Here is a 12459-nt window from a genome sequence, read left to right as displayed (position 1 = left end):
GTGTGATGTAATGTCTGTAGTCAGATGGCTGCCCTCTGTATCTGTGGATGGAGGAGGAGGGGCCGGCTGTGCTGCCCAGTGGGGGTAGTCTTTGTGTGGCTGCGTTCCGCCTGATATTTCCCCAGAAATGAAAATCGTGCAATGATTAAGGCCAGGCATGGTCCCTGGAAGTCATGATCCTAGTATAGAAACTGCAATTTGTGTGTTAACCCATTTGTTACCCATTGTTCCTGGTCAGTGGATGTGGATAACCTGGATGAATTGAAACCGATCTAAAGAACCTTTTCATCATGAGATCCCCACTTTTAGAGCAAGGCTCGCCGTTGTTTGTGCCTCTCATATTACCATTACATTAAATTCACAGAGCTAAGCATCTGATTTTCCCAACAACAACAAAAACTGGTGATCAAGAACTCTTACCGCTGTTGGTGAAGGTGTTTCCAAAATCCTTTTTAAAGACTCTTCTAACTATCTGGATGAAAAAGTATTTTACCCTCTTTGCCTTTTTATAACAGATATGAAGACCGTATTTTGTTGAACTAATCCCCTGCACCTTTTTTGCAGAGCACCACGTGATGTTGTCCTGGAAGAGGAACCCGCTGGAACAGGCTTTCCGCCGGCCCAACACCAACATCACCTCCAACTACCTGATCAACCAGTACTGGATCCTGGTCAGCCACAAGTTCCCTGCCCTCATCTATGACTTCTTCCTGCGACTCTCTGGACAAAAGCCGCAGTAAGACTCACAGCTGTCTGTCGTAATTTGAAATCTGAAAAAGTTCATGTGTGTATTTACCTCTGACCCCCTCTCTCGCTGTAGGATGATGCGCATCTTCAATCGTCTGCACAAGGCAATCAGCCTGCTGGAGTATTTCAGCAGCCGGGACTGGGAATGGAACTCTGAGAACATGAGCATGCTGATGAGCCAGCTAACCCCAGAGGACCGGAAGGTACACTTATCCACATACATGCTGCCAGTTTGGGCTAATGATCTGCCTTCTAAACTTATTTAAGAACCAGATTGTTTGATCCAGTCTGAACAAGTAATTTGCTTCATCTGACCCCATCTAAATGGTCACTATAAACCCCTTCTCACCCATCTGATGCAGGTTACAACAAACTAAAATGCATTGGTAGAAAATGATGTAGACATCTGAAGTACAGAGTAAAGTTTTGAGCTACTTGTACTGTATTTTCAATCTTATGCCACTTTATACTTGTATTTCACTTAATTTCAGAGGGAAATATTGTACTTTATCACCAACTTTACCAGTTACTTTGCAAAAGTGTTGCATACAGAGCATGATTAATAATTAATAATGATTAATTAATAATAATGAATGAATAAATATGAATTGATGCTTTAGATAAAACTACCCAGTAGTATATAATATAAAGTACATTTGCTTCACATTGATGAACTACACCATTGTGTATTTTCTGCTTGTAGGTTAATGCCTCGGTCATAACAATCCAATAACGTAGCTCTAATACAACATTCTGAAGCAGCTGTGCTCCATAATTACTCCTTTTACTTTTGACACTTTAAGTACATTTTACTGATAATATTGTACTTTTACTTTTTTGTGGTATTGCTACTTTTACTCAAGTAATGGATCTTAGTACTTTCACCACTGAAGACATAATGGCTTATTCTATTTAACTCAAGTATAGTTAAGAGAGCGAGCAGTTTAGAAAACATTCCTCTCTCTACATTATAATAGTATTAGGGAGTCTGTTGCGCCATCTAGTGAGTGAGAATGGGATTTCACATTTTTCACAAATTAAAAATCTTTGGTTTGTCTCAACTCCCTTCTAACTCTTTTCTATCTTGCAGACATTTAACTTTGATGTGCGGCAGTTGAACTGGCCCGAATACATCGAGAATTACTGCATCGGCACCAAGAAGTATGTCCTGAATGAAGACATGTCTGACATTCCTGCTGCCAGGCAGCATCTGAGGAAGTAAGTCAACAAGAGTGAAACATAAATACAACAGTAATAGTAGGCGGTCAATCTGTCCAACCGATGATAACCGTTTCTTAGTAAATAACAGGCTTTTCAGGCTTCTCATTTGACAATACCATCAGACACCAAAGAAATGTTATTTTCAAAAATTCAGTTTAGCAGAGATGCCCCTAACTACCTCTACATTACCCATCCATGTCTTAAAATTAAATTGGCTTGCTTGTCATTTTAATGCAACATTGAATGTTATCCTTTTTAAGTTTGAGATAATCCTCCTTTCTATGTATTCTCTTAATGGGTAAGATGGATACTAGTTTGCATAAAAGTCAACTTATTTATATATATATTATTTACCCTCTTTCTCTTTTATAACAGAGATGAAGACCGTATTTTGTTGAACTAATCCCCTGCACCTTTATTTATTTATTTATTTATTTATTTATATATATATATATATATATATATATATATATATATATATATATATATATATATATATATATATATATATATATATATATATATATATATATATATATATATATATATATATATATATTATATATATATATATATAAAAATCCTGAAACATTCCTCCTCTCTTTCCCAGACTGAGGAACATCCGCTACACCTTCAACACCCTGTTGGTCGTTTTCATCTGGAGGGTGTTTATTGCCCGCTCCCAGATGGCCAGAAACATCTGGTACTTTGTGGTCAGCCTCTGTTTCAAGTTCCTCTCCTACTTCCGCGCATCCAGTACCATAACCAACTGAGTCTTCCTCACCACCTAAAACCAGATACAGCAGCCCTCTGCCTTTAGCTGTCAGCAGGATGCAACATCTGAGACTCTGACCATCCACGATAGACACTCTAAATCCTTCTGTTAGTGTGGATTAGCTGGGGCCTCTCTACAGGTGGGAGGCTGCAGTTGTGTGAAGCACTCAGAAGGGAGAAAAGAGGTCTACTAGCCATGAGTTATTTGTTTAGTTCAGAAATCAGTACCTGCACTGTTCAGTCACCAGACCCGTCCAAAAAAATTTTGTCATTCATGTTGTACCTACCGTTTTCTTCTCAAAGTGGCCAATTATATATGCAACAATAAGCCTTTTGTGTGACTTTGTGTGATTTGTTTTCATACTTGAAATATGGCAGTGCTTCACTGGCGGACGATTTCTATAAGATTATTTTGGTTCTGTTTTTTACTGTGGGGATATCCAGTTCCTGTCTTTACTTGTTTACTTGTCTTTGTCTTGCCTTGCGTGTATCTACTGCCTTTTTAAGATTACACCCAAAAAACTAACTGGTGGTTGTCTGTCTTAACATCATTCCACAGATTGAGACTAGTATTTAAGCTAAATTCTGACTACACAAAACCGTATCACTACTTATACCAAAACCTACAGATCTGGTATCTTCCCTGCGGTCGAGGTTGTCACTCATTTACTATAACTATGTCAGTATGTCTCTGAACATAAACCTTGTTTGTTTGAATTCTCACCCACTTTATGCCTGTTTGTACAACAGTTTGTACTGAAACTAAGTTTACTACTTTTACATATTTATACTTGCGTCAAAGGCTGATATATGTGGTAGACCTTGGCAGTGTAATGTATATAAATAAGAGTACATCAGAGTAAAGTTTATTTGTATAGCCCAGTATCACATTGTACAATGTCTCCCAGCAGTCCCCAACCAAGCCTAAGTTTTATAAGAAACTCCCCAGAACCTCAAGGCATTTCAAAGAGGGACCCCCCTCTCTCCTCAGTCGGGTAGGGGTGAAAAAGGAGCCTCATGTGGAAAAATTACAAATTGTAACATCAAGTTATAGTTGGATATGCCAAGAACAATGGGATTCTAAGAGGTCCATCCAATCGGTGGTTCACAGGTGCAAGAAGGTACGTGAGGGTGGGGGGGACCAAGCTTTGAGCAGGCAATTTAGTGGAGTAGGGAGTCGGGTCACTTGAAAGATGGAGGATTGGATGGAGTGTACTGGCGTTCAATTTGAGTCACAGCGGTAACCAAAAGCTTCTGTGAAAAATTACCTGGAGATATCTGAAAAACCTAATGGGTCGTTTAACAACACATTCGGAGTGTTTTGAAAAACCTTGGGACTCGTCAAGCTACCTGGATGAAAATATTCCTTTAAACTGCATTGATAAAGAGTTGAAACTCAAATTGTAACACTTTTTTATTTTTATTAGGAAAGTCTTAGGAAACTTGGGAAACTAGTTTAAAATGTTTTTATCCATATGGCTAAAAGAGGTTTCTTGAAATGTCTTCAGAACAGAAATGTAGCTCCGTCTGTTTTATTAGAGAAAAGGATAGTCACCGCTGTGATTCAAATGTTTTTTTTTGTTTTTTTTTTTTTTTTAAAGGTTCTTTTTTGGGCATTTTAGGCCTTTTATTTATATAGGACAGCTGAAGACATGAAAGGAGAGAGAGGGGGATTGACATGCAGCAAAGGGCCGCATGCAGCAGGCTAGCAAGGAAGGAGCCAGCGTGGCACAGAGGAGATGGTATATGCCATGTGAAGATGAAGGGACTATTGACAGAAGATTTCTTTTAGTTCTTGAGGCAGGCCTCTGGATACTGAGGAGGTCATGTTTGTTAAAAATAGCTAAGAAAGATCATAAATGTATGTTAAGGAAGACCATGAATTAGCAAGGCTACTGTGTTGAAAGCTGTAGTTTTTCCAATTAAACCAGAAAAAAAATATGTAAGAAAAGTGTCAGTTTTCAAAGTGACAGCTAGTAAACATGACAGATAATTTATTGCAATAGAGTTTGCGTCATCTGCATCAGAGCGAAAACTCATGCTGAAAATTCTGCCAAACAGAATATTTGAAATGTAGTGGACCAAGTACGGAGCCTTGAGGTACAGTATGCCTTACCTGATGGGGAGATGGACTACTATTCTTAAGCAAGTCAAACTGTCCTATATTTGTCTGGACCTAAATCACAAAAGTGCTAGGTTATAAACCAAGGACGTAAGGCTATCCTCGTATTGCATCCTTGACCCCAGTTTAGAAGATCTGTAAATTGCTGTGACTACCAAAAATTGTACTTAACTGATCTTTGCTTGGTGAGTGTCGTCAGGATTCCACCACAGAGCTTCCCACAGAGTCTACCAAAAGTGTTAGTGTGCCAGGCAAGTCGGATTTATCCTAAACAAATGAGAAAACTGTGTACAGGATTGTATGTGTTGCAAGGCTTGACTGTTGACAGAATACAAATAAGTTATGAGCCTATATGGGAGAAAAAGGGGACACAACTAAATAAATGTTTATGCAAAGCCCATGTCTGTGGTGTAATCATGGTAAATGTCCTCTTAATTTCAGAGGGGACCAAAATGTCTGCAGCTGTACGAGGCCTGTATATTAAGTGGTATTATCAGAATTGTTCTTGGAGTTATTGTAATGGTGGTGTTACTGAGTTTTGCTGGATTTGCTGTATGCAAATCAAATGCAGCGCTAGGTTGGTCCAGGAAACCCCAGGCTGGAGCTTCCGTTACTGTATGTAACAAAACCGCAACAACAACTCATAGCCAATGACTTTCTGGTGTCATTTACAAAATGTTTGACCACCTTTTATTCCCTGTTCAATCTGCTTGGCAAAACTTGAAAGTGCAAGTGTGCTGCAGCCCATTCAACTTTATTTCTACCTCACCATAGAGTTTCTTTACCAAACCTCAAAATTACCAGTCACATTAAAACTCATTCTTTTGGCCTTTTTGATATAGGGTTTTAAAAAATGCCTGCATTTCAACTGCATAGAGATAATTGCACGCTATTACAAAGATTGGGATGACACAATACTAAATGAGTGCAGTCAACCTCTCCAAACTTGACTAGAGTATTTGAAGACCATCCACATCTTTTTGTGACTTAACTGAAGATTTAAATGTTTTACACACAGTAATCCTTTGAAACAAATCCTCACTTGTATTTTTGAATTTGTGGATATTTAAACTTTTTAATGGACAATGGTACAAACAATCAGCTGTATGTGCTATACAGCATGTGGAACAGAAAGCCTACCACATTTCTAAAGGTACAAACCCCATCACAGAAAGGAAATCTTTCAAACAACACATGTATAAGTGCAGTCACAGGCAGCACATTTCCTGAAGTGCAACAATCTGATGTGAACTTACTATTTGCAAGTTTACAGTGTTTAACAGACAGCTTTACCTTCAGTAGAATAAACACAATTTAATGACAAATTGATGACGTTTGGCGATGACCAAAAGCCTGGTCGCTGAAAAACTGCTAGTCCTGAGGGCCATTGTCAGCCAACAAAGGAGTCTGGTGATTGTTTAGATTGTTCATCTGGTTGTGTAGCTGCACGTCCTGAAATAGATTCAGTTACAGGTAAGTCCATTATATCTGCTTCATGGTGAAGTTTACAGTAATTTAATACAGACAGAGAAAAAACTCCTGATAGGACAGTAATGGAGACAGCCGGTTTATTGGGCAAAAGGAGACCTGTATTTTGAATGTGTTTTGTAAAGACCATAGACTGTGTGTGGTGAAGACTCACCTCTCTGAGCCTGTAGACTCCAAGTTTGAGGCGACAGCAGATGGCATCAAAACAGAAGCCAACAAGCCCATGGAGCATGCCTTTAAAGAGAGAGGAACACACGGCGATAAATGGATGAATTCAGACACATAATAAAATCACATTTTAAGTAAAGATAGATTATATTACTTCCTTTATGTAGTGAATTTAATTTGAAATAAAAAGCCCAGAATTCTAGCTCCATACACATTGCTTATGTTGCATTTCTATTTCCATTTCTATTTGTACTATCCCTGCTAAATTAACAGATATTTACAGGTGAAACCAGACTTGCCTGTCGTGGAGAATATACCCCCGATAATACCGCACAGTCGCACCAGGAACTGCCACAGTGGCATATGCTGCTCGCTGACTGTCACCATCAGAGAGCTGGTGTCGTACTTGACAAAGATGCCGGAAACGCCGTGACTGCCCGCTGCATGGTTTATCACTCTCTCCTTGGAAAGAGACAGTATGGTGGTTAGTGTTATCTCAGGTTTCTTTTTAAACCCCTCTGTCCATCCCTCATCTTGCTTCTTGGTATTGAGTTGTATTACTTTTCACTCACCCGCTCAGTCACAGAAAACTGGTGTGTGTCTGCAGATATCTTGTATGTGTTCAGTCTGGTTGGAACCACTGTGATGAAGTACTGGAACATCTGGTTATCTGTAATAAAAATGGAATGTGTGAAAAATTGCTGTATTTTAGGTTTTTACTGGAATTTCAAAAAGGACAAATACAGCTGAAGAAACCCACAATGAAACGTAATCAACTCCATCATAGTGCTACTTATAATAGAAACCTCTTTCCAATCATACCTACTTACCAGTGATCGTCCAAGGTGAGCTTAAGGACAGTTTAAGTCAACTCACGATTCAATAAATATCTCAACTCGTCATTAATTCTGCAGGAAACTCGAATCATATGTTTTATGCTCTCCTATCTCTTGAAACATAACTGCAACTTACTGTTATAAGTGATTTTCTCTGTGCCGTCCAGAGGATTGATGATGCCCGGTATCTCTTCCCCAAAAGATAAATGGTCTATTCGATGGGAGAAGTTGTACGCTAAAATGCAAAGATGAGAGGGAGCTCAGGTTCAATAAAGACTGTGGAGAATCACTGAACAAGCTCTAAGTGAACCTGGAGTAAAATGTACTCTGCACTTGAAGGCCTGTATATAGTTGCTGTTCAAAGTTTGTCTACAAATCAGCCACTGATATTTTGAATGAGGAAGAAAACCAAGTGTGATGACTAATATATCTAACAATTAATAGTGTTATTGATGTAAAAATCAGCTTTCATATTCAGGGAAATGACATGCCCTGAGGGAGACTTATGCAACAAACCTCTTTCGTCTCCTTTTTCCTAAATTTAATCACATTTTATTTTTAGTCATAATTTAGTTTGCACCACGAGCAGATTATTAAACAAATCGTCAAAGAAACACATGCAAGCATAATTAGAAGAATTAGAGTTACGTACTCTCGTGGCTCACAAAAGCTGCGATATGGGCATGACCCTGAGGATGGTGAATGGGCCTGAAAAAATATTAGAGGACTAGTGTCAACACAACTGCTCTATATAGTTACGTATGTCAGCTTTTCATATTTACACAAATTCTACATCTGGGTCGTGGTAAGGAATTCACTACAGTCTGTACATAGCTGAACAACTTCTAGTTTCTTACTTTCCCACAGTGATGTGTAGGTTTCCTGCTACCTTATTGACGTAGACATGCCCGTGTATCCTGCAAGCCTTGAGCGGCTCCATAGGGGCATCCTCCCTACACACACACACAATTAATTATTAAGCACATCATTTGACTCCTTAATTGCTTATCAGCTGTATATCTATCAGGCTGCATCATAACTGCAGAAAATAAATTGCCATTTGAATTAGCGTTAACACGAAGAAAAAAAAAGAGAATAGCTTGTTTGCATTTAAGTAACTGACCGTGGCGGCAGGGCAGTGGGACCTCCTTTCAGGAGAGTTTTGTAGAGGATTTCCTGAAGAGCGTGTTCCTCTCTCAGCCTGTTCTGTATGAGATGCAATGTCCTGAGGACAAAAAACAGGTTGGCAACATGCAAGACAAACTACATCTGGAATGTAGATATGCAACTATTCCAGTTTTTCTACATAGTTCTTTTAAATCTAAAGTTGTAACTTTGTGCCTGCACGTTTTATCACCTTAAATACACTTGTAAGGTTTTTAAAATGACAATTACAATGCATAAGTAAACCAACTTAACCACACACACAAAAATGAAAGTAGCTGTCCGATGAGAGGATAGCATTGTTTTATATCCTACAAGAGAAACAGTGCATAATGTCAAACTGAATATAAGACATAAAACACTATATGTATCTAAACAGAAGCCTTCAAATTAGATAACATACTTTTAGACACTACACGACTTTTATAATACTTGCAGACATCCTGTTGTTAAGAGTATCTCCCTGTGTGATTTCACAGCAGCTTACCTTTGCCACAGTCTCTGTCGTGGAGTTAGTTCAAAAATAACCTGAACAAACATACAAAGAGAAGAGATGCAGTTGTAAAAAAGTAACATCTGCAAAAGCTGAGGGGAAAAAATGCCTCTGTGTTCTGCAAAAATAAAAATAAAACAGATGCAGAATTGAACATGACCTAATGTTTGGAGACATGCTTCACTCACCGGTTCGTACTGGAGGCCACTGGATGTGATCATGGTCTCCGCCAGGTCCAGAATATCTGCTCCAACATCTGCAATCACAGACATTAAATGCATGCATAATACATATTTACACCTATAATGCACTTCAATGAGCAAATGATCTAATGACAAAGAAGGTGTGATACTCACGCTGGCATTTCATGGCGACTGTAATGTCAATGTTTATTCTCAATTTACTGTAAATGAGGAAAATGAATTGTGAGACTAATATCAAGTTGACAGTAATTTCCTGCCATATACTGTATATATAAGCATGCTTGTTTGGGGAAGGTTTTGTGTGATAGTTAACATTTAACAGCTCTGAAAGTACCTGGTAAAATCCTTGTCAACTTCATATTCATACTTCATCCAAGTGTCTCTATAAACAAAGAACTCTAAAATAGCCAGAAGAGCCATGGCACCAAAAGCTATCAGCGACACTGTGGATGAGACAGACAAGGGGTGGTTACAGCTCTGATATCTTTACTGTGTTGTTGTCTTTTTTGTTTTCAGAGGAGTACTCCACAGCGCTGTGGAGATAGTTCAGAGTGCAATGAGCAATGCAGAGATGCTCACAAGTCTTTCAACTCGAGTCCAAGTTATGTCTCAAGTCTCTCGTGGTTATGATTGTTGTATCAGCTGCTGCCTTTCATCCAGGCTGCTCAGAACACTGCGTAGCTATATATAAGAAATGTAAAGCATGTAATATGTTATCATGACTCATTTATCTATGATCATACAGTATCCGCTTTGATTAGTTGTTTTGGTATATAATCAGTGTAAACAGGCTATTGCAATGTGACAAAAAACACCAGGAATGCTTTACTTTCAAGTTAATAACTGTATTTTGCCTTGTAACATGAACATACAGTACAGTACAGACCAAATATTGAGGAACTCAGGGTATCAGAAAAACATTGCTAACGTTATTAACTAACCTATTTTTCACTTAAAGAGCACAACCATGTAACGTGCACTGCGTCTACCACTAACAACGCGAGACTATCAGAGGAGTGACCCACCTGTTCCTCCTGAGGCTGAGGTCTCCACGTAGCTGTCTGACACTTTGGGGAAAGCGTCCAGCTCCCTCACCAAACTCAGGGCTTTCCTCCGTGACAGACGCCTCATCTTCAGGTTCAGGGCCGCTCTCCACCTCCTCCATCACAAATAAAGCATCAGTGCACCCATCAGTGTTACATTAAGGACCCCAGTCCGCAACCTCTAGCTTTATAATGATTTAGTATACAAATATTTTATCAAGGGGACACACATTCATTTCATGCAATTGCCTCCATGTGTCTACTTTATACCATTGGAATTAACGAATTGTACGATACCACAGATGCTTGTTAGCAGAAAAAACACATGCAGTATTTATTTTTGCATAAGATTTTTCAAATATTTTTCTAAAGCTTTGTTGCCTCAGTAAATAAATTGTGTTTTTTTTTGTAAATGTCTCAAAATAACATAGTAATAAAATTTAATGAAAAATATATTTAAATAAAAAGTTCCGTTTTTATTTATTTATCCTAAACAGACATTTATTTATTGTTTAAAATATATTATCAACAATATTACATTGGGTTATTAAAACAGTACCCATATATCACACTTAATGGTCCCTAAACCATAAGATACTTTGGAGCAATTACTGTTTGATCAGACAGGCTGAATATATATCATGCACTCGACACAAACACCACCGTAAATGTCACTACATAACATACTAATACACTTTACATCTCTATATAAGCACTCAATGCAGTACTGCATTTTTATGATGTGTAGATATCAATCTACTGACCGTTAAACCGTCTCAACAAAGCAGCACAGCTTTTACAACACCGTTTATTTATAATTCATCTTACCTCTTTTATCATCTACTTAGATGTTAAATCGCGGTACAGGATCCCTGGAAGCCCTACTACTCAATACGTTTTAGCTGCTGTTTGGTATCTGAATTTTAGTGCACCATGATACATGCATGGTGCTGACATACTCGTGAGTGCGTAGCGTGCGCGCCCCGCACACCGTGACCGCGCAGGTAGCAATGTCGCAATTCTGTCAGGAGGTGGCGCTTTAATACTAAAAGCGATACCCCTTTTTGTAGAATCATGTAAATGTAATTTTGAAAAAAGAATAGATTAAAATAGAAACGAATTGGGTCCTAACAATATTGCACACACAATACATTACCAAACAGTAATACAAATTATTGCAATCGAATAGCCTAATATGTGAATAAAATACAAACTTCTATAATTCCTGTCATTAGGTCTGTACTGTAAGTATAATTTGAGATACTTGTTCTTTACTTGAATATATCCATTGTATGCTACTACATACTTCTACTCCACTACATTTTTTACTGTATTAATTATATCCTAATTTATTTGATAGCTTTATTATTATGATTATTAATACACACTGAAACATTAAAGTGATGTAGCCTACATATGAATGCATCACTAATTATAATTCAGTAATATTATATGGCTATGACATGGGCACTTTTGCATATTTATTTTACTTTTGGTACTTTAAGTAGTTTTTAAAGTTTCACTTTCCATATTTCGACATGAAAGTACAGTAGTTTTACATGTATCACACTTTGTTGTGTGCAAAGGGACATTACATTTTGTAACATTAGTCCATAAACCAATCAGATAATGTCATATTAGTGGCTGTGAAGCACTAATGAGGTTCACAACTGTTTAAGGTGGATTTAGCTGGCCTGTTTACAGTTAGTAATCACAGGATTCATGCAAGAACTGGAGAAGTTGTCTTGTGTTTAAAGGCATGTGGTGGATCTGCACACCAGACATGAAGTTGCACTACTCACACTGACAAAGAAGACCTAATATTAAGGCATGATAATGATCTACCACAGCCAACTGGTGCAGGCTGCTATTATCACCCTGAGGACAAAGGACATGTTTACATCTTGCTGCAGGCTGAGAATGCACCAAAGAGTTTTTATATATCTGCAGATGAACTGGCTGAATCACATGTGTCTTCCGTGCAGTGAGTGCTCTCTGCATGCACCAGGGCCTGCTTGCCTATGCAGAGCAGCACAGATGGGCGTGTGGGGGGATGGGTACTGTCAGCTCACAGATCAAGCTGTGGGGTCGGTGGTCCCATTGCTATTCACCACACAAGCACGTAGGGCATGTCAGACATGCTCTTAGGAGACATACCAGGGGCGGATGTTGTGTTTTGGTTATGCTGTGCTGCAATGTC

At 38.5% G+C, this 12459-nt stretch overlaps 2 protein-coding genes across 4 annotated transcripts in view; one reads left to right on the top strand and one right to left on the bottom strand.

The window, feature by feature from the left end:
• Window positions 1-5259, top strand: part of si:dkey-97m3.1 (fatty acyl-CoA reductase 1) — a 52960-nt gene extending 47701 nt beyond the window's left edge. Inside the window, exons 9-12 of the mRNA XM_039791668.1 lie at window positions 565-736; window positions 821-950; window positions 1838-1965; window positions 2579-5259. Of these exons, the coding sequence (XP_039647602.1) occupies window positions 565-736; window positions 821-950; window positions 1838-1965; window positions 2579-2741 (593 nt within the window). The 3' untranslated portion in view covers window positions 2742-5259. The remainder of the gene's footprint in view (window positions 1-564; window positions 737-820; window positions 951-1837; window positions 1966-2578) is intronic.
• A 260-nt stretch (window positions 5260-5519) lies between these two features.
• Window positions 5520-11230, bottom strand: LOC120553346 (endoplasmic reticulum-Golgi intermediate compartment protein 2-like). Of its 3 annotated transcripts, none has more exons than XM_039791669.1 (14): window positions 11088-11230; window positions 10242-10375; window positions 9551-9659; window positions 9370-9416; window positions 9202-9269; window positions 9008-9048; window positions 8480-8581; window positions 8214-8309; window positions 8009-8064; window positions 7493-7591; window positions 7093-7190; window positions 6820-6982; window positions 6507-6586; window positions 5520-6316 (listed from the first exon to the last, which is right to left on the bottom strand). In XM_039791669.1, the coding sequence occupies exons 2-14, from the start codon at window positions 10345-10347 to the stop codon at window positions 6236-6238; spliced, it is 1146 nt and encodes a 381-aa protein (XP_039647603.1). In that variant the 5' UTR covers window positions 10348-10375; window positions 11088-11230; the 3' UTR covers window positions 5520-6235. The 3 variants fall into 3 exon arrangements, with proteins under 3 accessions (XP_039647603.1, XP_039647604.1, XP_039647606.1); XM_039791670.1 differs by having other exon boundaries at window positions 10242-10372; XM_039791672.1 differs by lacking the exon at window positions 11088-11230 and adding an exon at window positions 9796-9897 and having other exon boundaries at window positions 10242-10359.
• Between the last annotated feature and the right edge of the window lie 1229 nt (window positions 11231-12459).

This window comes from Perca fluviatilis, chromosome 23 (genome assembly GCF_010015445.1).
Source record: "Perca fluviatilis chromosome 23, GENO_Pfluv_1.0, whole genome shotgun sequence".
NCBI classification, from domain to species: Eukaryota; Metazoa; Chordata; class Actinopteri; order Perciformes; family Percidae; genus Perca; species Perca fluviatilis.
Note: the sequence above shows the minus strand (reverse complement) of the source record. Positions and strands in the feature narration are given on the sequence as shown.

Bases quoted from the DNA above. Each gene is read 5' to 3' on its own strand.
- LOC120553346 (XM_039791669.1), bottom strand. From the start codon at position 10,347: ATGAGGCGTCTGTCACGGAGGAAAGCCCTGAGTTTGGTGAGGGAGCTG. The intron at 8,582-9,007 runs GTAAGCTGCTGT...TTTTGTCCTCAG, and splicing joins CGACAGAGACTGTGGCAAAG to GACATTGCATCTCATACAGA. The intron at 8,065-8,213 runs GTAAGAAACTAG...ATATTTTTTCAG, and splicing joins CTACACATCACTGTGGGAAA to GCCCATTCACCATCCTCAGG.